Source organism: Anguilla anguilla, chromosome 17 (genome assembly GCF_013347855.1).
Source record: "Anguilla anguilla isolate fAngAng1 chromosome 17, fAngAng1.pri, whole genome shotgun sequence".
NCBI classification, from domain to species: Eukaryota; Metazoa; Chordata; class Actinopteri; order Anguilliformes; family Anguillidae; genus Anguilla; species Anguilla anguilla.
The window spans coordinates 10,154,113-10,180,962 of record NC_049217.1 but is presented as its reverse complement, the minus strand read 5'-3'; the positions used below and the strand labels follow the sequence as shown (position 1 = coordinate 10,180,962).

General features: G+C 46.0%; 1 protein-coding gene across 13 annotated transcripts in view; it reads right to left on the bottom strand.

Moving 5' to 3' along the window:
* The window catches only part of rbfox1 (RNA binding fox-1 homolog 1), a 403,255-nt gene that overhangs the window by 140,363 nt on the left and 236,042 nt on the right, over positions 1 to 26,850 (bottom strand). The window contains exon 1 of one of the 13 annotated variants that reach the window (XM_035398368.1): positions 7,233 to 7,761. The exons of the other annotated variants lie outside the window; for them this stretch is intronic. Within the exon in view, the coding sequence (XP_035254259.1) occupies positions 7,233 to 7,331 (99 nt within the window). The 5' untranslated portion in view covers positions 7,332 to 7,761. Of the gene's footprint in view, positions 1 to 7,232; positions 7,762 to 26,850 lie in introns of those variants that run through there. 13 annotated transcript variants of the gene reach the window in all.

Here is a 26,850-nt window from a genome sequence, read left to right as displayed (position 1 = left end):
GCTTCGCTCCCTCCCCCAAATCTGAGTCCTGCGTAACCGACCAATCCAGGGCACCGCCGCCGCGACCCGAAAGCTTTTCTTTTTTTTTTTTTTTTTCTTTTTTAGGGGAGTCAGCGATTTTGAATGTTGTATTTCTGCGCGTGTAAGAGGAGAAGGGGGCAAGCGGGGAGCGGTCGGACCGGGCGCAGAACATCGCGGCGCGGTGGATAATTGCTCCGGCGCTTTTCCCCGTCCGAGGGATCTGAAGGCGGTTGTTTTTCGAGACGGTGCAGTAGACCCCCGCTCAAACAAAAACGCCGACGTCCCTTTTGTGTGCTCCTGCGCTTCGGCTGCTCCCGCACACCAGCCTCAGCTAAAAACAGGGAGCGCAAATCAGTGTGCGTGTGTGCATCAGTGTGCGTTTGTGTGTCAGTGTGCGTCTGTGCATCAGTGTGCGTCTGTGCATCAGTGTGTGTCTGTGCATCAGTGTGAGTTTGTGCATCAGTGTGCGTCTGTGCATCAGTGTGCGTCTGTGCATCAGTGTGCGTCTGTGCATCAGTGTGTGTTCGTGCATCAGTGTGCGTGTGTGCATCAGTGTGTGTTCGTGCATCAGTGTGCGTCTGTGCATCAGTGTGTGTTCGTGCATCAGTGTGCGTGTGTGCATCAGTGTGTGTTCGTGCATCAGTGTGCGTCTGTGCATCAGTGTGTGTTCGTGCACACTCCCTCTCTCAATAATCATTTTTAAATGGGTTACCACAATTCAACTGTTTTAACAACTGAAACGTCTTCCTCTTTTCGCACTGCCTCCTCTGTCTCTGGCTCTCTCGCCCTTCTCTCAGCCTCTCTCTAACTCTTTCTCTTTTTCCCCCCTCTCCCTCCGTCCCTCCTCCCGTGGCGGTGTCCGCAGAGGAACAGATGCTCCCTCTTTATGAGCCTGCAGAGGGAAGCGGGGAGCAGCTTCTCCCAAATCCCCGTCTGACTGCTGCACAGCTCCCCGCGTTCACGCAGATTCAGACTCACATCACACGGTGAAATACCCACCGCAAGACTCGCAGGGAGAAATAACGAACAAGCACGCGGCGACTCCGAGGTAAATTTGTTAATGGAAGTGTCACAGGAGAGGAAAAGGACAGTTTTTTTTTTTGTTGAGCAGTTAATTTGCACAGATTCAAGATTCGATTAAAAAGGAAAAGCAGAACAAAAAACAATATACTCAGGGTCACTCATCTAGTACATGCAGTACACAACACACACACACTTTCATCTAGCAGATATATAACACTCATCTAGCACATGTATAACACACACTCTTATCTAGCACATATATAACACTCTTATCTAGCTTATTTATAACACACAGTCTCATCTAGCACATAGAGTATATAACACACACACTTTCATCCAGCAGATATATAACACTCATCTAACACATGTATAACACACACTCATCTAGCACATGTATAACACACTCTCATCTAGCACATGTATAACTGACACACACAAGACATTCATCCATGCATGCAGGCACATGAACACACAAACACGCGTGCACAGGCGCACATACACTCGCACGCACACACACAGCCGTGCACACGAACACGCATGCGAGCGTGACTCTCTCACACACGCGCACACACACACACACACACACACACACACACACGCGTGCGAGCGTGACTCTCTCACACACGCACACACACACACACACACACACACACACGCGCGCGTGCGAGCGTGACTCACACACACGCACAAACACGTGCAGAGAGGGAGCGGGTCCCTGGAGGCTCCGCAGATGGCACAATATTTAGAGTCTGTCTGCTCCTCCTCTTCCTTACATACATCACCTGCCACACGCGCACCAATCCCCGCTCGTAAATTAGCGGCGGCGCGCGCGGATGAAAAGCCTCTTGTTTGCCATCGCACAATAACACGGGGTCAATTAGGAGGACACAAATACGGCAGAACAAAAGAGAGAAAACCGCAGAGTAAGAGCTCACCTCTGTACCTCCGCCTCTCCTGCACCGCATCGCGACGCAGGGCCACAATGCCCACCGATCACGTAACAAGCCTTTAAGACCTCAGATCATATCCAAACAGCCGGAGTCACGGACCTCCAAAGCCCGTTCAAACACGCACGGAACCGTCCAGACCCAGGGCGCACCTCCTGCGCACGCGCCTACAAAGGCCGTCCGTCCGTGAGTGAGTGAGTGAGTGAGTGAGTGAGTGACCACAATTTGCGGCGCATAGCCCACGGCGGCAGTCCTGCGGCACCATGGGAAAAAAAAATGACCAAAGACTATACCAGAGTATAGAGTGCTTTTCAAACAGTGTTATGAAATGCTGAAAGCATATCATAGCACACTTATAAACTAATATTAGGAAGTTCAAATGATTAAAAAAAATAAGTGCTAAAGTGAAGATCCTGAGGTGATATACTGTTTATTAGTCTGTTCCAGAAAACATCAAAGAGGTGATTATGACGAGCACACACCACTACGTATTGATTTAAAACAAATGAAGCTTTGAAGTTGTGATTTAAAAAAAAATCTTAATGTATTTTTTACCCAATGTGGTCACTTTTATACTGAACAAAACATGCTCTACTGAAATATGTATGACAATATGTACGTCTAAATCACTTGTATAACAACATACTAGCAAGTATTACTATTATGGTCCAAAAAAAACAATTAAAGATGGTCACAGGGAAATTTAAAAACATATCCCTGCGTAAAATTATTATTTTTTTAATCTCATTGCAGACGCGATACAATGTCAATAATTGCTGACTATGAATGACAAAAGAAACCAAAAGGTATTTTAAATGGGGCTGATAATTGCACTATTTTCTCAGGCTACAACAGATGGGCTTCCATAATGTCTGCTATTAAATTGGAGGGATAAATATAAAACGCATTTTTTTCCCCCATCGCCGCGATTGCCAATGGAGATAAATGTTCCATCGTCACGCAGAACTCTCCAATGTTAACTCCGGTTCAAGTGCAAACATCACATTAATTGAACGACAAACACGGACACATTGTGGCGAAGGCCCAGAGCCAATAGTGTGCAGTCACTTCCCGTTTATGCTAAACGAACGGTTAAAAAAAAAAAAAACACAGACAGAAAAAGAAAGATTTAGCACACATGCAGATACAGTCACACACACACATGCACACACCCGAACAACGCGCGCACACACACACACACACACACACATACACACACACACACACACTGTCACACAGATTCAGCCTCGATGGCGGAGAACGTACAGCGTGTACTCTAAGACGCCGCATGGGTAAAGGGTAGCGCACAGTGAAAATGCACATAGTTGGGGTAAAGAAAGAAATGTGCGTGGTTAGCACAAATCAGCCGTGGCCAAACAGAGCGCGAGCAGAAGCGGTGACGTGCTTGGCGAGCGCAGCGTCAGGGTGACATTACGGCAGCACCCACGCCGTTTTCCACCTGCATCAACCGCAGATCCTCTATGTAACCCAGACTGCCAACTCCTGTGTCCCTCTCTTTCCTCTCTACTTACCCACTCTTGGATGAAGGCTTCCGATTGGTCAATAGGAGCTTGTTTTATTGGGAATGTGGAGCCTGTGGGGTCAAACTGCAGCCCACTTCACTTATTTCTTCTATTTTTTTAGAAAATATATGATTACATGTTATTGGTTACATGTTCTGTTACACAGAAAGTACTATGATTACATGTTATTCTTGCTGACACAGTAATGCTCTCCTTGTTCACAGAAATGGTTGAACGTAAAAATAGTACCTCAATAAAAGGATGAATATTTCCAACGATAATTTTAGTCTTTTAATAATTCAGCACGTAATTCAAAGAGCGTAACGTTGTTGGACCATAATTCAATCCTATGTTAGTGCGCCACAGCCTGTACTTGGCCCCACTGTGGGCCCAGAAACACATCCTGGTTCCCTACGCCTGCACAGTATAACCAGGCAGCCAGCTCCTGTGTTCATCCTCTCCTCTCCACTTTTCACTCTAGGAGGCTCCAGTTGGTAAAATTTATAACCCAGCTAGAACACAATCCCATAGCAGATTGCATTAAAACTGTAACATCATAGCGAATAACATTGTTGCAACATTTTTATATCGTGTTCTTATTTTTACCACCCCCCCCTCCTCGAAAAAAACCAAAAAAAAATACCACACGTTTCCTGCTAGGCTGTAAACAGGTCTAGATTACACTCCACTGACATAAAAATATCTAAACTGTACAGTAGGCTATACCACAGGCGATGCAGATTATTAATAATTCAATATAAAAATGGTCTCACTATCCCTGAAAGTGAACACCAGTATTAGCTCATTCAACCTCAATAGCAAAACCTGACCATTTCGAGTAGCCTGTGGATCCTTTTCCAGGACCAGGTTCTAGGGGCATCAATCATGTAAAGCCTGACTGCAGGGCAAAACCTTTTAGCAACAAAAAAAATAAATAATTAAATAAATCAAGCACTTTACAAAATTAATTCTGTCAGCAGAATATTGTTATTTTCGAGAAAAAAAAAAAAAAAAAACTGAATATTGTTATTTTTCAAGCCAGTCAACCCTTTTGGTGTCTACGTGGTGGAATTTGAGTCACAACCCCAACCCCCCCCCCCCCCTCCCCCCCCGCCATGGAGCACGCGGGGACCAGACCGGGTCACTGCAACCGGCGGTTACGGTTTCCTTCACCGGGTGTTATTTATCACGCCGGGACGGACGTGCCCGCAGCTGCTGTGTTCTCCCCCGTACGGGTTGCGAGGTTAAAGCCGTGCTACGTTACACTTGTTCCAAGGCGTACGGGCTAGCCTTTCCTTTACATGACAGGTCTGCAACGTAAACAGAGGGCAGGGTCTGCACAGGGGCCAGAGGAGGCAGGGCGCGGTGAAGACGAAGACTCGGACACGGACGCAGACGCAGACCGCTCCGCCCTCAGCCCCGTGCCCGAAATAGCCCTATTCAGCGCCTTAAAACGCTTACAAGAGAGTCAGGGCCTGCGTTCTTTTGAATTCTTCAATGCTTTCGTTTGAAGTCGATTTTTAAAACACTGCCAGGGATTCTATTATGCTTTCAGCATTCCGAGGGCGTTATTATTGAGTTTAATTATGCACCATGGAAACAAACATTTGTTTAATTAAGACGGAGGTGATTAAAGTTATCCTGCACACCACAAAGCGTTTCTGCTTCAACGCCAGGTTTTTTTTTTTTTTTTGGGCTCGGGCACCTACAGGATACTGACTTTATGGTGTCATCAGGGTCACAGACGCTTTAATTAATATGAAAAAGCAATTTAATTCAGACACACTTAAAACGGCCTCAGTGAGGAGCTCAACTGGGCCGTGTGTTCTCAGCAGTCGAGCCATTAGCCACGTTAGCGTGAAAGCCCTGGTCTTGCATTAGCATTATCTTTAGGATTCATAATACCATATTGGAGCCAGGGTGCAAACAGTTATCCTTCATGCAGAACCATATTGTCTTGTAAAGAATGTTGAAATCACATCCATTTTGTTTCTGTGTAATTCCAGGGGCTTGTTCAAGGGGCTTGTTTTTTCCCCCTGACCCGTCGCGTAGTGTGATTTGGCCTGGTTCTCCGTTATAAAAAGCCCGATAGCCTTTTGTGCTGTATGCAAACACACCACATAGCAGCCAGCGTCATCTGCACCTTGGTCTCCGTGCATTTCCCAAAGGTGGTCAGATTAATGCAGAATGTGTAACATCTTGACTAAATATAGCTCCAAAGACCCAGATTTCCAGTGCACCACATATCCTCCCAGCACACATTCCTACAAACGTTTCGGAAACCGTGTCACATCACAGACTTAATTATGCCGAGAAAAAAATCTGACTGGCTCAAAGATGAACAGAATTCAAAGTAAGACGAAAGATGCTGAAGCTTATGAGGCATGCTATTAGGCAGATGTTTTGATATTTGTTGATGTTTTGGACTTTTAAATTTATTCTCAGTTTGACAGCAGGGATATGACTATATTCAAAAATAGGTACGCATGGCCATTTTTGATCTTGAAATTGTGCCATCATGTAACAAATATTTACTATTTAGTCACAATTATTGTTGACCTTATTTATTTGTTGTAATAAAACGCACGTCATGAAATACCGATGACGTATTTGCAGCCGTAATAATTCCTCAATAGCACGCATAGCTTCCTTTCTTTGTACATCAATTCGCTAGATTAAAATGCAATGCAATCATTGCCGCACGAAGTAAAGGTTAAAGGCCTGACGCAGGGTTAATGGTTCAGCGGAGTGATTGGACAGGTCGAATGAGATCACCACTTAGTCTCCCGTTCGGTCAAAGAGAAAACATGGGCGCACGCGAAGTTGCGTTTGATCTCATATACGTGTTCCTTTTTAATTAGGAGTCTAAAGTGAACGCTCATTAAGGGCGTAGTTGAGGAAATGCAGCAAATACCAAATAAAAATGAAGAAATGTATTCACATGATGCAACAAGTACAGTAATATAGATGTGAAGGGGAAAATATACGCAGTGACAGTGAAATTGAGCATTTGATCTGAAGACAGATATTACGCACACACGCGCTCTCTCTCTCTCTCTCTCTCTCTCTCTCTCTCTCTCTATCACACACACACACACACACACTGACACACACACGCTGAGCATTGCGGGGCATCACGTATCAGTGTTTCCCTCATTCAGCATCTTTGGTTGCAACATGAACACGCTGGATTCCACAACATTCACTCGAACATCCTTATTAAAAACAACACATTGACATAGTCCAAATCGACGAGAATTAAGATAAAAGTTGGTCAAGAATAACAGTCAACTTGCGTAAACTACATGTTAATTCATGCAATGTCAGGTTTTTAAAAAACGATTACAAAAAAAACAAACAAAAAAAAAATGCGTTTGCGCTTAATTGTTTAAATATTTGGCTTCCTCCATGGCCCCTTTATATATTTGTGCGTGGCATTATATAAAAAATATGTACAATGAAAACATAAACCGCGGCAGTGCGCACTGGACGAAGCACGTGCCAGGGTATATACATCCCCTGCCAAGCCCGCGGGGCAAAACATAAACTTGGAAGAAGCTCTCCGTATTACACAATCACAATCCAATAAAATACCCACAAGGACAAACGATCTGTCCAGTTTAATAAACGTATCCAAACACAATTTTGTAAGGAAACATTGCACTCATGAAGCTAAGAATTCGTCGGATAACTGAACATAAAACAGCGACGCACTCACCTGCTGTAAGTACATGAAAGTCAAGGCACAGGAAAGCTGGGGGCACATGTCCACGTTCGGCAGAGCGACACACGTTGCACCCGCGAGGGGATGCTGCATCCTGCTCTCTGTGAGTCTTCGCAAAGCGGACGAAGGGATTTTGCATGCACGAGCGCCTTGTCCTGTCCTGACTTGTCAGTCAACTTTCACTGGTTGTTGGAAGTTGTTTATCTGGCTCAGATAAACGGCGAATGTGCTTCTGGAGCGCGGCAGCGTGTGAAGTATAGCGGGGCTGCGTGAGGTGTACTGTTTGAGTGCCTGAGCGAGCGCGCGTGTGTGTTATTGTCCACATGCGTGTGTGCAGGAAAATAAAATGAGCGCGTGGGAGTCCGTGTAATTACGTGCGTCTGACTGAACAGTAGAGAATATCAGTTTTGCCGGCTGGGTCGGCTTCCACTGAAACCCGGAGGCGAGGAGGGGAGGAGCCCGAAGCTTGGATGACAGCTAGGCGTTCAGGCGAACAGAGCAGCTGACCAGTAGAAAGAGACTCGCTCCTTCGCCGGGATGCTCTCGACTGCCACTAACGCTACACCGCTTCTCATTTGTCAATTGTGTCTAGGGACAGAGTCGGTTTCATTGACCGAAATTACAGCGCGTGTCTGAAACCCCACAGGAGAGAGGGGGGAAGGGTTAGAGAGAAGGGAGACAATTATAAATCGCTGTGGAGGTTTTTAGGGACGTAATGTCACTGCCCTGCTGAAAATGAACTACGCCTTTGATATAATCGTTTCGACGCCTCTTTTTCTAACATGGGGGAGTGAGCAGGGGTGGCAGGGATAGTCGCGAGTAACAAACGAAAGAAAAGTAAACATACGTTATTATTATTTTTTTAAGTAAAAGTTGCACTTTCCTTATTCTTCGCATTGACATAACCGACCGTTTACAAACAAATCCATAATAATAATAATCGTACAAGGCTGATGTTTTTTTTTTTTTTTTTTAAGTAGCCCCCTGTACAAGCCTAAAATACACACACGCGCAAGCAGACTTGGTACACAGAATTCGATTATCATTTGGTTGATATAAAAATAGTAATAGATGAAATGTAAATTGTGCCTTTGACATGAGGCGCGCATTCAATCTGATTCTACAGATGACAGGTCAACAAGTTGAACTTTGCAATAAGGACTTGAGGCGGGTGTTCCAAAAATAACCATGGACAGGGCAGTCGAGACCGTCGCGGCTTTTACTCAGCGCCGAGTCTGGTTCCGCATTGCCCTGAACAGCCCATCCACACCAGACCTAAATCAGAACATCCATGTGGTCTCGTTCCTACGGTTACAGCAGTAGCACAGCCTACTATCGGCAGCCATAGAAGTATTGCGTATTGTGTTGTCGGTGAGGAGGTTGAAAATGCTAAGATCCTTCAGTTTGGAACATCTTGCCTACAATACAAGCTCTATCTGTTTCACATAGGACGGCAAGTATTGAGCAAATGACCCTGATACTGAGGATTTGCATAAAGCCAGGGTCAGTACCATCTTTGAACACTTCTACACTGCATATATATCCAGCTAACATGAGATGACTGAAGCAGTTCCAACACACACATACCCCATGATAATCTTGTGTTATTCTTTGCTTTTGTTACATTCATATTGGATTTTAAAAAATCATATGTAAGGGAATTTCACCTATTCAGAAAAAAATGTACTCTAAAACAGAATAAAATGCATAGCCAGACAGAATATAATATTTATTCCATGCATCCCCAGCGTGCATTGCACGTAACTATGTAAAACTAAGCTCATTTATTTAATTTCTAAGGCAAAACTATGAGTTTTGCAGACATTTAAACTACCGAAAGAAGTTGATTAATAAATACGAGAAACCACACTTGCGCAAATTACCCATGACTGGTATTACGCATTAGAAAGAGACTGCACCGTGGCTTGGCTGAATGTGGGAATCAGTATGTGAGCTCCAAGACCGTGTGCAAGGAGGTAAAGGAGTCCCCACGACCACACACATTAAACATTTATTTACTTACAAATGGCTGGTGTGTTGGGCCACCGTGCACAGAACATGCACAGAACACTAACTCAAATACAAAACTCGTAATGGGATCTCTCGGCACTTGCGTTCGAAATTCAAAATGAACAATACATAGGATAGAACAAACCCTAATTGAGGAACGGCATGCATTATTCATCTCTTTGGAGAAAAGTCTAAACACAAAATGTCAGTTAAGCTAAAAAAAAATACCTTTTAGGGGACAGCTTAGCCACTCTCTTAGGCTAACGGCAGCTTCCAAAACGACCATTTACCTGAACCATAGAAAATGGAATGGTGAATAATTCATTTAACCACTGCACAAAGCAGTGTGTTCTGGCTCTCGTGAAGTAAATGTAGACAAAGGGCGAAATCTGCCACAGTTAAAAAAAATAAAACATGCAACTCTTAAGTTTTTTATTTTTTTGTTTAACACTGGCACCCAACATGGGGATGAACATGTCCAATTCCCACTCAAATTTGGAATGTCCAATTAGCTATCTGCAACTGCAGCCATGTTCAGGCGCTAACCACGCTACCTATTTTTGAGAGTGTAGACATCCGTGGGTCTCCTTCAAAACGAGGCCTTGCCAACTTGATCCTGTTCACACTGCAGCCCACAGTTAAGCTGGCATAGAGTGGAGTCTGAGGAGGACACTTCATATGAGGCAGTCTATGGGCACCTGATCGACCAGCAGGGGTCACTAGAGAGCAATGAAATGCAGACCCCTAACCAACTGAACCCTCCCGTACCCTGGGTAACGCAATCCGCAATTGCATGTCACCCTACGGTGCAACCAGCCACGGTCGGCATTGGCATGGTCCAAATTCTAGACCAAGGGGTCAACCATGCACCACAGTGTGGCGCCTTACCCAAATGAGCCACCCAGCAGCCTCAATTATTTTTTTGCCCAGTTAAACATGATTAAGCAAATTATTTCTCTGCTTTGTAAATACATGTTTCATTCAGAATATCGGGAGAATTTAACTTACAGCCTCCGATGAAAAACATATATATATAATCTCACCCTTCTCTTTTCATGGTCTCAACCGCTCGGAGTGATTTGCCAAAGAACATCACCCTCTCTTACGAGGCAGGATCTGAAGCTTGTTACAATAATGAAAACCAAGTCATGAAAATCGATGTTGCTTTGCACATTACGCAAGGGTACTTAATTGAAAAAAAGGGAGGGGGGGGGGGTTCAATAAAAAAAAGGGCACAGTGAATAATGGACAGCACTATGCAGAGTGCTCTGCTCCATTTTGCCCCTGCAGAAGTGTGTCTCTCCTCTCATCTCTCCCTCCCCATCTCTCTCTCTCTCTCTCTCTCTCTCCCATCCCTCCCTCTCTCTCTCTATCTCTCGCTCTCTCAGCCTCAAGGTAAGAATGTTTTTTTTTCCAGCTCCAGACACCCATTTGCAACTCTCCCATTTTTCCACTTTCTTCTGTTTTTCTTTGGAGGCAAACTAAACAAATCAGGCGGTGCAGGCATCTACCGTCCCGACACACGCACAAAAAAGAAGACCCCATAAAGAGAGAAAGGGGGGGGGGAGAGGGAGAGAGAGAGACTGCAGGGTACATTAATTTAACACACAAGCACGATGAGGCAGGCATCGCGTTTTCTCCATCAGTGTTAGTGCTATCACAGTATGAAGCGTCGTCAAGTGCAGTTGTCTTTTTACGGCATTTGTGTTTGCCTCGCCGTTTTATTGGACGACAGTAAAGCGGGGGCTTCACACGCCATGTTCACAGGCAATAACTGTGCGCAGCTGTGGCCACGCCCCATATCTTTTAATTCATACAAAAGTTCTCCACATTTTTTTTTTGCCTTTGGCTGAGTGTGACAGGGGAACTGGGGTTTGGTTGTCAGGCTCTTTTGCCTTAAGAACAAGTCAGATATGGATATACGCAGAAAAATATGAGTATTCATTAATTCAACTATAAAAACATTTTGGCATAACAACACACACACACACACACTCAATTTCTTTTCTACTTTATACCGATTACGCATGGTTAAGGGGAGACTGTGAACTGAGATTCAAATTTGCCATATATCGAATTTGACATGGGGATAATTAAGACCAACATCTGAGCATCATACTGAAACCTCAAATCAAAAACTCTATGACACTGCACATAAGCTACTTTCACATTTATTCCCTTTTTGATGCACACAGCACTGCAGATATTTAGTCGAAAGCTGATCGCACGGATATTAAGTGCACAAAGACTCGATACAATTGCCACTGTGAGAAGGAGCGGAGATGCATTCAGTGGTTTTAGTGAAATCCAAAAGCAGGGGAGTACAATGCGTTTCATTATTATTATTATTATTATTGGTTATTATTGGTTATTTGTACTAGCTGTAGCTAGTACAGTAAGAAAAGTATGGAACTGATGTGGCATGTTCCAGCAGCATATTAGTTTGGTAGTTGGGAAGACACACAAACACACATGCACACACACACGCGCACACACACAATTATTTTGCTCAATTATAAGCCCACGCAACACAGGGAATAAAAAGGGTGTTTCATCCTTACAAATGTCCTCAAACGCTAATGACCACACACTGAGAGAATAAAGTGGACAGTTTGTAAATGAGGATAATCGTAATTAAATACTAATGACACTTTTCTTTGCTCCGGTGCTAGCTGATCACCGTTCAGTTTCCACATCTTGAAAATCCCCACCTCTTATAAAAGATTTAATGAAATTGCTTTGTTCTTAACTGGCTTCTCTTAGCTCGAAGATCAAGAATTTATGAAGGTCTCGCCATTATACTCAGCCAATAATGAAGAATAATTTTATTTATACACATTAAAATACACCGATTGAACGTGCATGTGTGTTCGCGCGTGTGTGTGCGTGTTATTGTGTATGTTTGTGCATGTTTGTTTTTATGTGTGTCTGTGTGTGAGCATGAGTGTGTGTGTGTGTGGGTTTTTGTGCATATGTGCGTAAATCCAGTCCAGTTGCTAAACACATTGCACCACACTGCTTTTCTGTCCACAGGTGAAGCGGGTGAATTTTAGCAAGAGCCGTGGGATTCACCGTGCCCCCATTCCACCATAGTACATAACGGGGGGATGAACAATGTGCAAACTAAAGAGATAAGGAGTGATAGTCTGAGAGAGAGGACGAGGATAAGAATGGAGGACGAGCACGTAAAAAAAAAAAAAGAAAGAAGCAAAGTGACGCTCACTCAACAACAGCCATGGGGCCAATTTTCCAGCAAACAAATAAATTAATAAATAACACAAGAACAGCAACAACAATAACAACAAAACAGCACGGCAAGCAGCATTTACATAATATAACTATGCACAAAGCCGTCAGACAAAAAACCACAGACTACGATTTCAAAGCCATGTAGCAAATCCTCCGTGGTGACTCAACAGTAGCGTAAATTAGGCTTGGAAGCTGTTGCTTATTAAGGAAGCAGGCGCACTTTCTCCAGGGCCAGTTACGCAGCCTACACAGCACCGCGTTCGTGCAGATGGATAGTTACTGAAGCATTTCAGGGCCAGGGTAGACTCTTAATGAGTGCTCAAGGGGGGCCCACAGCAGGGCCCCTCCTGGGATGCGAACCAGCACCCTTCCGGTTACGGGACTACAGCTCCCGTACCTCCACGCTCCTCTGCTGCCCCCTAGCAGTGGGAATATCTGACTAGCGGGCGCTTTTTAAAAAAAACCGCTATTGCTGACGCCGGTCCGCGGTTCTCAGAAATGCTTGTTTATGCAGGCTTCTAATCAGCTCGTCATCGCACAAGAGTGCTTCAAAAGCTAAAAAATTGATGTGTTTATTAATACATTTATATGCTTTAGTGCAGCTAATAATAGGTCAGCGGTTTTTATTTTCGGAATTTCTTTACTCATTCTCCTTGGCGACGACCTCAGATGACTGCTGTGTTCCCAGCCGTCTGGTGCAGGACAAAAAAAAAGCCTGAAAATATACCCCCACCCTTCCCCCTGTTTCTCTGTGCAAACATGGATGGCTTGACTGGGGGGAAAATGGCTGACCACTGACTTTTTACCGTTTCAATTATTCACCACCCTGCCTCCAGAGCTGACGCCTGACAAGCCTGAAAACAGAGAGGAAATAAGAGAGAAAATAACTGAAGGAGCAAACTTGAGTTTTTGGAGAGAGGCATGGCTTCCCTTCGAGGGCCAGCTTGCTAAACATGGCTAGCGTCGGCGCTAAAAGGCATCGCAAGCATTTAAGGCCCTAAAGGCTTTATGATACCGTAGATCTGAGGCAGACACACAGGAGAAAAACTCAGCTCGAGAAGCCGTTCCCAAGATGGCGCCGTGCGGAGAAAGAGAGAGAGAGAGAGAGAGAGAGAGAGAGAGAGAGAGAGAGAGAGAGCACTTTGGTGATTTCCCCAAGTGCTACTTAACACTACGGGCATTCACAAGGGGATGAAAACATTAAAACAATCTCAGGTAAAACTTTATGAAAATACAACGTGTGGCTTAACTTTTCGAAAAAGAACAGACAGCGTTTGATTTTAACGGGAGAACTCTTTGGCACAAAACAAAAAGACCTCGCCACAAAATAAGGGCTCGAGCTTCATGGCGGCTCTACGAGGTCCTCCAGCTGAGGCCTGACAGTGCGGGAGCCGATTGGCCGTCCACCAGAGAGCAGAGGCTCGGGGGGGGGGGGGGGGTGGGAGAGGAGCCAGGCCATGGCGTGGGGTGTAGGAGATAAGCTTAGAGGGTGTGTGTGTGTGTGTGTGTGGGGGGGGGTGGCGGGGGGTGTGGGCAGATCGCGTGGCAGCTGAGCCCAACTTTATTAGCGCTGCGTGTGGGCCGGGGGGCACATCGCTGTTTCAAACCTACGCCTCTCTCCACCCCCCCCTCCCCCGGTTCACTGAGCGCCGGGGCTGGCCGGGGATGCGGCTGGGAGAACACCGCGCTGCCGCGGCGTTGGCGGTAAGGAGGTGGGCACGGCGCAGACTGACGCTAGCCGTCCTCATCCGGCTCCAGGCCCGCTACAGCCCCTGATCCGCCTTCGCTTCCCACAGTCAGAGCCCTCAGAGGGCGGAGAGGGAGACCGCTCCTCTCAAATCTACCTGAGTTTACCCTGAGTGTCCCCAAACACTGCCTTCACAGTGAGCTACCAGGAGATACGAAAGAGAAAGAGCTCTAAAATAAGATTATTACACAAGCAAATTTAAAGTAAAACCACCCCCTTATGTATTTATGTTTTTTATGTCTTCTTGAACAGACATTTGTATGCGAGTGAATTTATATGGGAGGATATTTCAGTGTGGAAAAAATGCTGCTCACGCGGCATGTATTGGGTAATACATGGATGCTGGGCCATTGTTTTAATAGCAGCCATTCCAGGACTTATCGTAGCCTGCCGCTGACCCCTGCTCATGAAAAATAACTGGTGGAAAAAAAGGAATCTGTTCTCCTCAAATCGGAGTTTGCGAGATCAATGCAATTCCGGAGCCCGGTTTAAATGGCATGAAATGGGTAATGAATCCATGACAGTCACGATTACACTGGAGATGATATATTGCAAATGGGCCCATTTTAACCAATCAATAACCCATTTTTTTTTCATTTCCATCCAGAAATGAAGTGTGTCAAGCGTTTAGCAAATCGCTTTCCCCCCACCCTGCCCCCGCCCGTTTTTCTAATTAATATTGCAATTTTGCGTCCAGGACCGGTGACGGTAAAAGGCGAACCTTCACAGATCGATTGATATCCCCATTAGTCAGGTTGCGTTTTGAGCGAGGCCCGTCGAGGTGGAGATAATGTACCCCAAAAAATACGCTCGGCTGTAAAGTGACACCCGCCCGGGTGCTACTGAGGAGAGACTGCAGCTGTTCGCCTCCACGCGGTTCTGCTTCTTCAACAATACTGTGTTTTTGGAAGGACGGGATGAACCGTACAGCAATGAAGTACACGAATGAAATTGCCCCCCTACCTGTTTAAATTTAAAGACTCAGCAGTCAGCATGTTACACCATTCCACTGATGATATGACAGGCAATATGCGGGAAGGTTTAAAAAGCTTTACCACCATTTACTGAGTGTGGTTTTCTGAAGATTAACACATACGTTTCTTTACATTGGAAGAGACGCAACTCAAGTAGTTACATAAATGGAGTAAAAAAGAAAGGAAAAAGGTTCCATTAAATATCCCCACACGTGGCAAAGCAGTGCACTGTTTGTTAAGTTCTACTTTGACATGTGTGGGGACAGACAGAGGGTGGGGGGAGGGGTTGCTGGACGTCCGGTCCAACCGGAGATGTCCCAGAGAGCAGGGAGGAGGTAGCGAAGCAGTGTTTATACTGAAAGCAGCCAATAACTCCCCCGTTAGCTTCCGTTAGCTTCCGTTAGCACGACGCTCTGCCTGCATGGGGAGGGCAGGGGGGGGCAGGGGTGGGGGCGGGGAGACGGGCCTGACAGGCAGGGCCGTGGGTAGCACGATACGGTGAGAGTTCAGCGGGGGAAGGAACCCGCGGAGCTGACGGATCGGGGGAGCTGTCAGAGCCGCCAGTCCACCCTCCTCCTCCGCAGCGCAGGCAGGCAGGACAGAAGTTCGCTAATTAACAGTTTAACATGGCGGGGGGGGGGGGGGGGGGGGGGGGGGGGGGGGGGGGGGGGGCGGGGGTGTCACCGATTCCTCAACAGCCCTCCACCCCCACGGCTAACGAAAGGCAGTGTTTATTGACACCTGGCTGTTCGGTAAAGGACAGAGCCGTGGGGGTGGTGGGTGGGTGGGGGGCGGGAGGGGTGGTCGGTTTCTCCTGGGGGGGGATGCGTGTCGTTAACATGTGACAAATTAACCGGGATAGACACCTTTAGCAAAATGCGTCCCTCCACGCACGGCCCGCTAATGCTCCATTTTCACAACGCCGTCCGTGCTTTTAGAAACCAGGCGCGTCGAGATGCGCCCACAAATAAACAGCAAGGTAGGCTAAGCCGGTTACACGAAAACCACTGCGTGTGCAAAAAAAAAAAAAAACGGTAAAAACGCTCAAAGTCAGGGAGCGAACATTAATTACGTTTTTTTTTTTTTTTCTTTTTGAAAAGGCTTCCTTCGCCAGCTTCACAGGCAGAACACATCAAGGTGCATTCGGAATCACCCTCGTCCTCGCTCCGTTGCGCTCGCCGTCCGCGGCTCCCGTTCCCTTTGATGGCCGCCGTATTAATGCTGCACTCCACGCGCGTTCAGAAGCCGCATTAGCGAAAGACAGCTCATGTATGTTTAACGGGCGACGGGCGCGGCGCGAGCCGCGCAGCGGGAACGCCGCAGACGCAGCGCGCGGCTACGGACTTACAGAGCGACGTAAACGACGAGGTAACGGCACAGCGGGGCAGATGGTGAATTAGTAAGACGAGAGAAACGTTCGTTGTTTACACACGTGCTCTCCCTCGCTTGCATTTGCGAGAAGGCTTCAGGGCGCTGCGAACAGTCTGCGAGGAGGCATTAGGCAGGGAAAACGTCTAATGGAGAAACACGTTACCTCAGATTGATTAAAGCCACGCATTTATTCTCTTTAATAACGGCCGGTTTCCGATTGCGTCTTGGACGTCGGCCAGGGTCAATTTGCGGGGATGACGCGGGGGTGTTATTTTTCACCGGGCTAACGAGCGGCTCCCAGCTGACGATCGGAACGAGAGACCGGCGATCTTACGCTCGGCGAAAAAAATGACAAAATGTCGCAGCCCCTCTTTCCCCTTTCAGGACAGCGACGGGTCGGGGGCGCGCGCGCGTGCGCGCGCGGAAAAACGGCGCGCTGAGGCGCAGGACACAAAATGGGGGGGCCGAGCGAACACATGGCCGGCCTTCAATAATGCATGCGCTTAATGGGGCTGGCGCATGCGCTCGCGGCTGCGCCTCCGCACCGCCGGCCCGGGTCTGCGCGCGGAGATGAAAGCCTGCCGCTCAGGGGCACTCTGTGGAACTCATTAGCATGTCGTTATCTAGCGGCCCGGCTTCAAACTTAAGAAGAGAATCACAAAAAAAAAGGGCATAGTCAGGCCTGGAGGGACCGCCTTGTTGTTTAAGAGCAGAGGTCCTCAATCTTACCCAGAAAATGGCCGGTGTGGGCGCAGGCTTCCGTTCCAACCAAGCAGTTCGTAGAATTGGGTGTTACTGCCGGGTTGAGACAAAAGCCTGCACCCACACGGGCCCTTTCTTAATAAGATGGAGGACCCCCTGTTTACAAGAGAACATGAGGTATGGGAAGGGTGCTGGTCAATGGAACACCTCCAGATACCGCCTGCCTGTCAATCATGATCACCTGACAGAGTTGGACACACCCCTCGCTCATTTTCATTTCCCAGTGAAGTAAGTGCCAAATAATGGGCGTGATTTGTCCAGAAGGGACATCATTCAAAGAGAAGCCATTTAAAGACCTGTCTCTCAAGGAATGAGGGGGGGATCTGCAGATTACTGAACAAGGACAGGCCTTGGAAGGCCTGGATTCAAATCCTGAGAGACAAGAGGGGCAATCTTGTTGTACCCTCAAGCTCAGCACTTAAACTAAATTGTATTAGTTGTAAAAGTAATCACGCATTGAAAATCAGCATTACCTGACTCCTTTTTTTTGGGTTGTACGTTGTGCACAACCTTGGCGCTGGGCTAAATTTAAAATGCATTTTATTTTCGTAAGAACAGCATGAAAAGGGGCAAACTGAGGACAGCGGTCCACAACAGAGTAATACAATTACAAACACCGCAAAAGAGCACCCAGCCAAGTGCTGAAAGGGCTAAAACTTAAATACAAGCCAACGGATGCTGTAGCATTTACACGCAGACCTACCACTGGAAGCACGGAAACTCCCTACATTAGAGTGATATCAGACCCTAACCTGCCCCCCTTGCGAAAAAGGCATACACTACTCTACTACACTACGATACACAACTATATATATATAAATATATTTCCGTCCGCTACTGTATGCATTTTTGGATGTTTGGAGATAGAGAAGGTCATCCATTGTGCAGCTCACAAATCGGCAAATGATGCTGCTTTAACCCATTAACCCACCGGCCCACGTTCAGGCCATTGTGGGTTTATTTTCATTGATTCTGTTTTTTACGGTAAAATTTTCAATCAATCTGGTCACACAATATACAGTTTGAAAGTACGGTTCTATCTCTATAAACAATTTTTACGACGCCAATGTTTTAGCGACAACGGTTCCTTATTTTGTAACACGTGGGGAGGTAAAACAGGCTTCACTTTCTATGCATTTTGGAAATCCGCAGATGACAAATCACAGTAAAGATGGTATCCTCATCATGGCAAGGGTCCAGTGAAAAAAACATCCCCAGTAGTTTTTAATCGCAAAAACATGAAAACTCGGAGAATGCCCACTGTTTACTTAGCAATTCTCAAGAAGAATTATCATTGTTGTCCGTTTTGCCATTGTATACACACCAGGAGCACTGTGTACATCAGAAATGTTACCATCTCTGATTTATAGAAGAAAGATGAGCCCGCCTACAAGGTTCTCTGATCAGTACTGGCCAAGCAGTCCATCAGTACAGCCAAAGGGACCAACCATGCTCAAGCAATGACAGGGCACGAAGAACATCATTTCTGCCCAGTATATAGCCAGCCAATGCCAAACTATTATAGTGATGACTGAGAAGCATCACTATAATAGAAACTATGAGGAATAATCATTGTCATTAAATTTGAACCAGGATTTGTCCAGTGTTGTGACATAAGCATCTGTATCCAATCAAAGACAAAAAAAATCTTCAGGTGAGAAAAAACTTCCACCGTGTTTCTGTTATTTTATTTTGGTAATATTTACAGTAGTTCCAACTCATGGAGAACAAACTCCCCAAAAACCCCCTGCACCTAAATCATCTGCAGTCAAAAGGGTTCAAGAACAGAAACTAAACTTAATTTTGGGTATGTAATTTTCAAGCTTGTGTTGAAAAAGGGGACACTACAGAAGGGGTTAATTGGACATGACTACAGCTGTTTTGGCAGTAAAATTTAGATGAGAAACGGGAGAGAAGGGAATAGAAATGTTAAAATAAAGAAATAATTAAGCTTAAAAAACAAAGCAAACCATCTCCATTGAAGGGCTGTATAACTGCACTGTGGGCTAGGTAACACGCACACACTTGCACACAGACACACACACAAACATGCGTGCGTGCGCGCACATAAAAGTCCGAAAATCTCTAAAGGAAATGTCTATAATAACTGTGGGTTATTCCCCTCTAACAATGTCTCGGTGTTTTTCTACAGCAAAGCTCTTAACTAAGATCATCAATTACCTTTACCAGCTTAAAAAGCGGGATGCGTTTACCCAGCATCCTTTGCGGGTACCCCTCCTGTCTCCGTCCCGCGGCTCATTAAAAGCCTCGCCATTTATTCGCTGCGCGTCGCGGTCTTTAGCCGCGCCGCGGTAAGCACGCGAGAGGCCGATCTCTCCCTTTTCCCCCGCGGTGTTAATTGGCCAAACTCGTCGCTTCCTCATTAATTATGTCAGCGCGCGTGAAACCTCCACTTTCATACTGGCGTGTTAACAAGGCTTTCCGATTTTGGCCGGCAAAAAAAAAAAAAAAGAAAAAAGAAAAGAAGAGAAAAGAAGAAAAAAGAAGCGGCTTGTGGCGGAACATGAGAGACGATGTAAATAATGTTACTCGTGGTCGACGCGTTGCTCTTCCGGGAAGGCCCTTGGCAGACCCAACCACACGACCGCCGTCCGGAGTGTCCCGGAGTAAATAAGATGAAGCTCATCCACCCCTTCAGCGACAACAGACCTCCGGAAGCAGAGACTAAACTGCAAAATCATAACAATTAAATTAAATTATATTATGAAGATGTGACTGAGCTTATGTTTTAAGATACTGCGTGTCATTTTCCAACGATAACAAAAGGCAACACACTCTTGTGCACAGCGCAGGCAAATCGCATACAGCACATGCAATTCACACTTCAGCTCAATCCTGCAATACAAACAGTGATGCACCCACCACATATTTCTTCTCCCACTTGCACATACACGTGGTCACACGCATACAGACACACTCGCACATGCATACACTCTCATTCTTCTGAAAATATTCCTTATGGTTCCTGTTCAGAGAGATCAGCATAGGGTGAGGTGTGTGTGGGGGGGGGGGGGGGTAGTGGTTTAGGCCCTGATTAAAATGCGAAATATCTGGAAACCTACGGGGTGGCAAACTGGTAAAGGCGCATTAACAGGCCTCTGAGGGAGCAGAGCCGTAGCGCTCTGTTCTCACAGCTCCCTCTCTGCTCTCCCTTGATATATGAAAGGCCAGGGTAGCGTGATGCATTCTCCGAGACCAGCTGCTACAGTCGGCGTAATAAAATTCATTCCTTTTTTAATTTTTTCCTTCTCTCCCCCCCTCCCCACCTCCCCACCACCTACCCCCCTCCTCCTTCCACAGGGGCGCTGCTCCCCATCTGGCAACGCTGCCAGGCCCCTCCCCCGAGGAGCGCCGCTCGGCTCCCCGCTACCCAGGGACTTATTAGGTTGGCGTACGGTTTCAGGCCTTCCTACCCAGATAACCCTCAGCCCAGTCTTATCACCGCGCCACAAAAAGCCCATCGTCCAATAGGGCCACCGTGCAATCCATCTCTGTCACCTACATTAAGGAAATTACCTGTCACAAACATCATGGTCCAGATTCTGTGATTAAACACCAAACTAAAAAAAAAAAAAAGGAAAAAGATCCCCAGGGAGGGGAATGTGTGTGTGTGTGCGTGTGTGTGTGTGCGTGTGTGTATGTGTGTGCATGTGAGTGAGTGAGTGTACGTGTGTGTGTATATGCGTATGTATGTATGTGTGTGTGCATGTGTGTGAGTGTGTGTAGTGTGTATATATATATGTGCGTGGGGGGAGGTGGGGGGGGTCTCTGGAATAGAGGCCTGGCTCCAAAGCAAAACTGGGATTCTCACCCTGGTCTTGATCACTTCTACCCTTTTTAAAATATCGTTCAACAAAATGTTCATCTTTGGGACTGAAAAATAAGTTAATTAAAAGCTCTCAAGTGCAAAAGATCAGCGATGATAGTTTCCTTGCTGGGCCAAAATTATGCTCCATTATCTAGAGTAGCGATATCAAGCATTTCTCTTCATTATAGTCCTGACAGTGTATAATTTGCTACATTAAACAAAGTGTTAAAAAAAATAAAAGGATTTAAACTATGATCCCCGCATGCCTCTCCAGAAAGTCTGTGATTGGCTGAGTGTACCCACGCGCACACGCGTGCACACACCCCGTTGGAACCTGACATAAACCAACTCGCTGGTGGATCAATTTTTACGTGCTTTTTGTTGGCCTGTTAAAACACAAATGAATGGCAGTATTTCAAAGCCAGAACCTCCCATTACAAAGCGTGACGGGCCATAGATTCCAAATGACATCACACACTTCCCATGACAGGTGAGTTTAAAAAAAAACAATAAGCAATGCTTTATTATGGTCTGGTCTTTAAACCTCTCTTAAACGGAGACTAACAGAGGTTCTCAATGACATTTTAAAGAACAACCCAAAACCAAATAAGATCCCTAACTTTCATCAGATCAGCCCTTTCCCCTTAACCAGTAATCTCAATATAATATAACAGCGCCATCGCGGAGATGTAAGGTATACTTGTGGGATGCTCATATAATAATTCATTTATCATTATACATATAATAGGCACAATTATGTCAAATTTAACACAGTCTTCATAAATTACAGAAACAGGGAATGTAAAAATGCCAGCTCACCTTTGTAGATCAAAATTATGTCCTGTCCCTGCCCACCGGTCACATAATGCTGATTAATACTTCCTGTCTGCTTTTTTATTTCATTTTTTGGGGGAATAATGAATTCATACATTAAAAATGATTTTTAGGTCCAAACAATATTTTAATCTGACTGCATTGAGAAAGTCGTCAAACGTACAGTAAAAACTCTGAAAACTCCAAAATTGTGGGACTTGCCCAAAGCAAACAATATCCCAGTACACAGCTTAAGATTGAATTCAGTGACAAATGTGGCCCAGTGATTGGAAATTGCCTAGTATCCAGGAGGTTGCTGGTTCAGCTCCCAAGTGTGGCAGTGCTGTTTTAATCCTCAAGTAAGTTTCAAGAATCACGAGAGGCTCTGGTATCTGGTATCATCTAACTACACATGTAAGCCATTTAAAGTACAAATTCAAGTTGTGAAGCAGATAATATCCTTCATGCTGAAGAGGCAAAGTGTGACATAACACAAAGACATTTTGCCAGTGAGGAGGATCTACGTTCAAAATCCAGCGACTTGCATAGTCAAGCGATTCATTACGTTCAGATGTAATCATTTTAAATGAAGGTAGAATCGCATTGCTCTTGTATAATTCTGTTACAGGTGTAAATATTGCAGGCTGCAGACTGCAGAAATAGAGAGAAATAAACATTTCCCAAATACCTCATCTGTACACACACACACACACACACACATACACACACATACACACACAATAATAATGGTAAGAAAAATGTGAAATTATAATCAAAAACTTAAGGAGCCAGGTCTTAGCTGAGGACAGTTAACAAGAAATCATAAGCACACAAATCCATAAACAACAGTATAATGTTTCTGTTAAAACGATGACTTCCTCCATCCTCCCTTCCTCTGTCTTTCCTTCCCTCCCTCCTTCCCTTTATTTAAAGGGTCGTTATGGCCTGGCTTGTCTTTCAGTCAGTAAAAGAAACATTTCAAATGTAACCGCGGTCATGTGACAATGCTATTTCCAGTTTCCCTTCCTGCCATCCGACATCTCTCTCTCTCTCTTTCTCTCTGCTTCGTCTTATTACACATTCTGTAATATTATATAAAAAATGATATATTACATAAGCTGAGTCATAGGTAATACATTATATATAAAAATTATATAAAGTTGATGTCTGTGTCTCACATTTTGGGATCTGGATAGGTTGTCACGTTGCAGTGTTCTCACCATGAGATAATCATTAACGTCTGAGGGTCCGGTGGTGTGTTTCTGTGTGCGTGTGCGTGTGCATGTGTGTGTGTGTGCGCGTGTGTGTGTGTGTGTTGGAGGGGCGCATAAATTATTTAAATTATTCCATGTGACCCACTTTAAAAAGCACTGAAAAGGGAGTGACTGTATATTTCATTAATAACTTGCGCTGCATTCATGCTTTTAATCCAGCGACGCTAGTCTGAAGCAGCGGCAGACCCGCGCGATAAACAGGGCGGCCACAAAACCCGCTCTTCCGTGCCCGTCTTCCTCTCCTTTATTTTTTATTTTTGTGCCATTACTGTAATGCGATTGGCTAATTTAAAGCGCGCATCATCCCAAATGGCTGCTCGTGCCTTTTTTTCCGTCTGGCCCCGGGCCTCGATCCTCCAGCACCGCGGTGCCGTGACACACTTCGCTCCCAGTCGCTTTAACAACGAGGGAGATTTGGCGACGTTGACTCAAAGCAATTTTGTCAAAAGAATAATCACAAAATAAGATCAGAGCTCGGTTCTCAGCCTCAGCCAGGTTGTGTGCTGTTTGCAGGCTACCTCCGCAGACAGGGAGCTTCTCCAAGCTGCCTGTGCAGCAGGATCCCGCTCAGGGCCGGGGGTGGGGGGGGGGGGGTGGAGGTGGGGGGGGGGGGGGGGGGGGGGGGGGGGGGGGGGGGGGGCGGCTGGGTGTGGGGGGGGGTGGGGGTGGGGGTAAAGCCAGTGCTAAAGCGATGCGCATTCCCATAGCGCTCGTACGCTGAATTTATGACAGCGTTTCACCCTCCATCTTTCAGCCGGTGAGTGATGGGGCTGTGGGCTTGTTTTCGGCTCCTGTGGATGCTGCTTGTGGAAATGTGAGTATTTACTGCCGGGGCGCTGGGGCCCCTCCTCCCTCTCCTCTGCTCTGCTCTGCTCTGCTCTGCTCTGCAGTGACGACAGGCCTCTGCACCGCCTGCGTTCTCCTCCAGATACATTAACAGCAGCAGCGCTAGCCCACCGCACATCTGCATCTGCATCAGCCTCAATCTGCCTGGGTTACACAGGGAAAACAAAGCCAAAGACAACATACACAAGCACACACTCGCACACACCCGTTTCACACATGTATTCACATACAGCAGCACATGGAGTATGCTGTCCACACAGGGAGTCACGCACACACACACACACACACACACACAGGCACAGGCTGTTACACAGACACACACACACACACATTTCATACATGTATTTACATACAACCACACAGGAGTATAATGTGCACACAGGCTGTCACACACACATACATACACACACACACACCCATTTTATACATGTATTTGCAGACATCTACCCACGCACACACACAAACACACACACATGCACACACACACAAGATACCACACACACGCGAACACACCTTTTTTTTGCTGTATAGACACTTTAACACCTGGCTAATTTGTTCTCAAGTTTTTCAATTATACCACACTTGTCGGCAAATAAATAAATAATAAGGACGGCCCATTAAATTGAGCAGCTGTACTGACTCTGTGACAAATTGCAGGCTGACTATATGTTACTGGTAACTTGGCCATCTGTCTGTGTGCAATTAATGAAAAAAAAAAAAACATGATAGAGAGAAATATTAGATCCCAAAAGAGAACTGAGCGACGCTAGCATCAGATTATAAGGTCTAACGTGAAGAAAACCGCAAGGATTGTTTTTACATTCTTCCTTTCTTTTTTTTTTTTTTAAAGAAAGTAATTATGCATAGGGTAATTTCCCTGCGAGGAAGAGGTCTTATTACCAGAAGTGATTATTCATCTCTCCCGATGAACGCACAGTATTTTCAAAACCTTTTAAACTGAAAAGGCCCATGAAACAGTCTGAGTATCACAATCTGGGTTTTTTTTTCGTCATGAATGAGCCGAAGATTTGAAAATGGAAAGAGACTACAGAGGACTAAATTTAGCGGCCTATCTTGTCCGCGAGACATCACACAGCTTAGGAAATGAAGCACTTGACATGGCCACTGACTCATGACATTGACTCCCAGACACTTAGCTACTGTCTAATGACATGAAATTCTCCCGGGTTGCCATGAACCGCGGGAAGCACTCTGCGTTTCTTCCCCCGGAATGTAGGGAGCCCTGAAAAAAAATGAGCCCAAGGAACTACAGAGATCTCCAATGTTCCTGTTAAAAATACCCTTAAAAAAAAAAAATAAATAAATGAATCAGGCACGTAAAGGGGAACATACAGCGGTCCCGACGGGTTAAGAAGAGACAGATTCCCTGGATGGTGTACAGGAAGAATCTGCACATCCCACAACACCGCCACAATGTTCTCAGGGAGGGACAGGATACCCCCCCCTTGAAGAGCAAGTTTTTGGAATATTTTTTTCAAAATTCTAAGCCATTGTTCTAGAACCACACTGCTTTCAGTTACCAGTAGTGATTGTTACATCAGCATTAGGATGTTCAGTTAAGAGCATTCTAATCATATATATTTGTGATTTTATTCCTTAAAGGATGAATAAAACCAACATGAAACACAGGTCCTCAGTGACGTCACTTTTCACAGTACGTCATGTTATTCTTACACAGTCTCTTACTTTAGCCTGCGCTGTGTTCTCATTCATTAACAAATAAATCAGATCAAATCAAACAATATAAAATAAACACTGCAGCGGAAGATCCCTCCGATGTACTTCATATCTTCCGGTAAGATGAGATAAGATTGAGTCTTTGATGTTCCAGTCAAAGCAAATATTAATCTCTCAGTCCAAAAAACTCAAAAACATTCCCCACCCGCGGCATCACTTTGTATATTTCCCATAATTCAAATGAGCTGGTACGAAGAGCCGCGCGGCTCGAGCGTCTGCGGCGTGGCGGCGCGCCGCGCCCCGTTTGTTCACGCCGAACAAAGTCATTACTACGCCCAGGAACAATCAAAAAAAAAAAAAACGTTGTTTTCCTAGAGGAAGAAAAGCACTCAAAAATTAACAGTAGCAACAAAGCGGGCCGAGGCGCCGGAGGCGAGCGCGCTGTGATTGGTTCGGCCCGCGCTGGTATTTGTTGATAAATGGCACGTCCCCAGAGGCTGCCCCGCGGCAAAATTATTAGCAAAGCTTCATTGATCTCCCTCAAAATGACAAAAATCTCAAATCTCATCTGGACCTATAGAACGCATCGCACCCTTCCCCCACCCCAGCAGCTGTGGAGGTTTATTCCCCCCCCCCCCCCCCCAGCCCCTTTCCCGACGTTCTTAAAACCGCACGGGCGTCCGCCGGACCGCCCGCTACACCCGGTACGGCGCGCCGCCGGGCGCTGGACCGGTCTCCCCCGCCCCCCGCTGCGGCGCTCGTATCGAATTTCGTCAGCGGCGCAGAACCGCCGCCCTCAGAAGAAGCGCACGGCTCGGAAACCCCGGGCCCCCGGTCCCGCAGGAGCGCAGTCTTCCTTTTTTTTACAGAAATATCCCGTTACCCCATCCCCCACGCTGCCCCCTTCCCCTCGCGAAAGGGTTCGCAACGAATCCGGCCGGCCACGCAAAGCGCATTCGATTTCATTTGCATAATTAATGTCTAAAAGCATTTCGCCGTGTGCGATTCCGTCCAGCCGCTTCCGTTTTCAGGGCTCCTG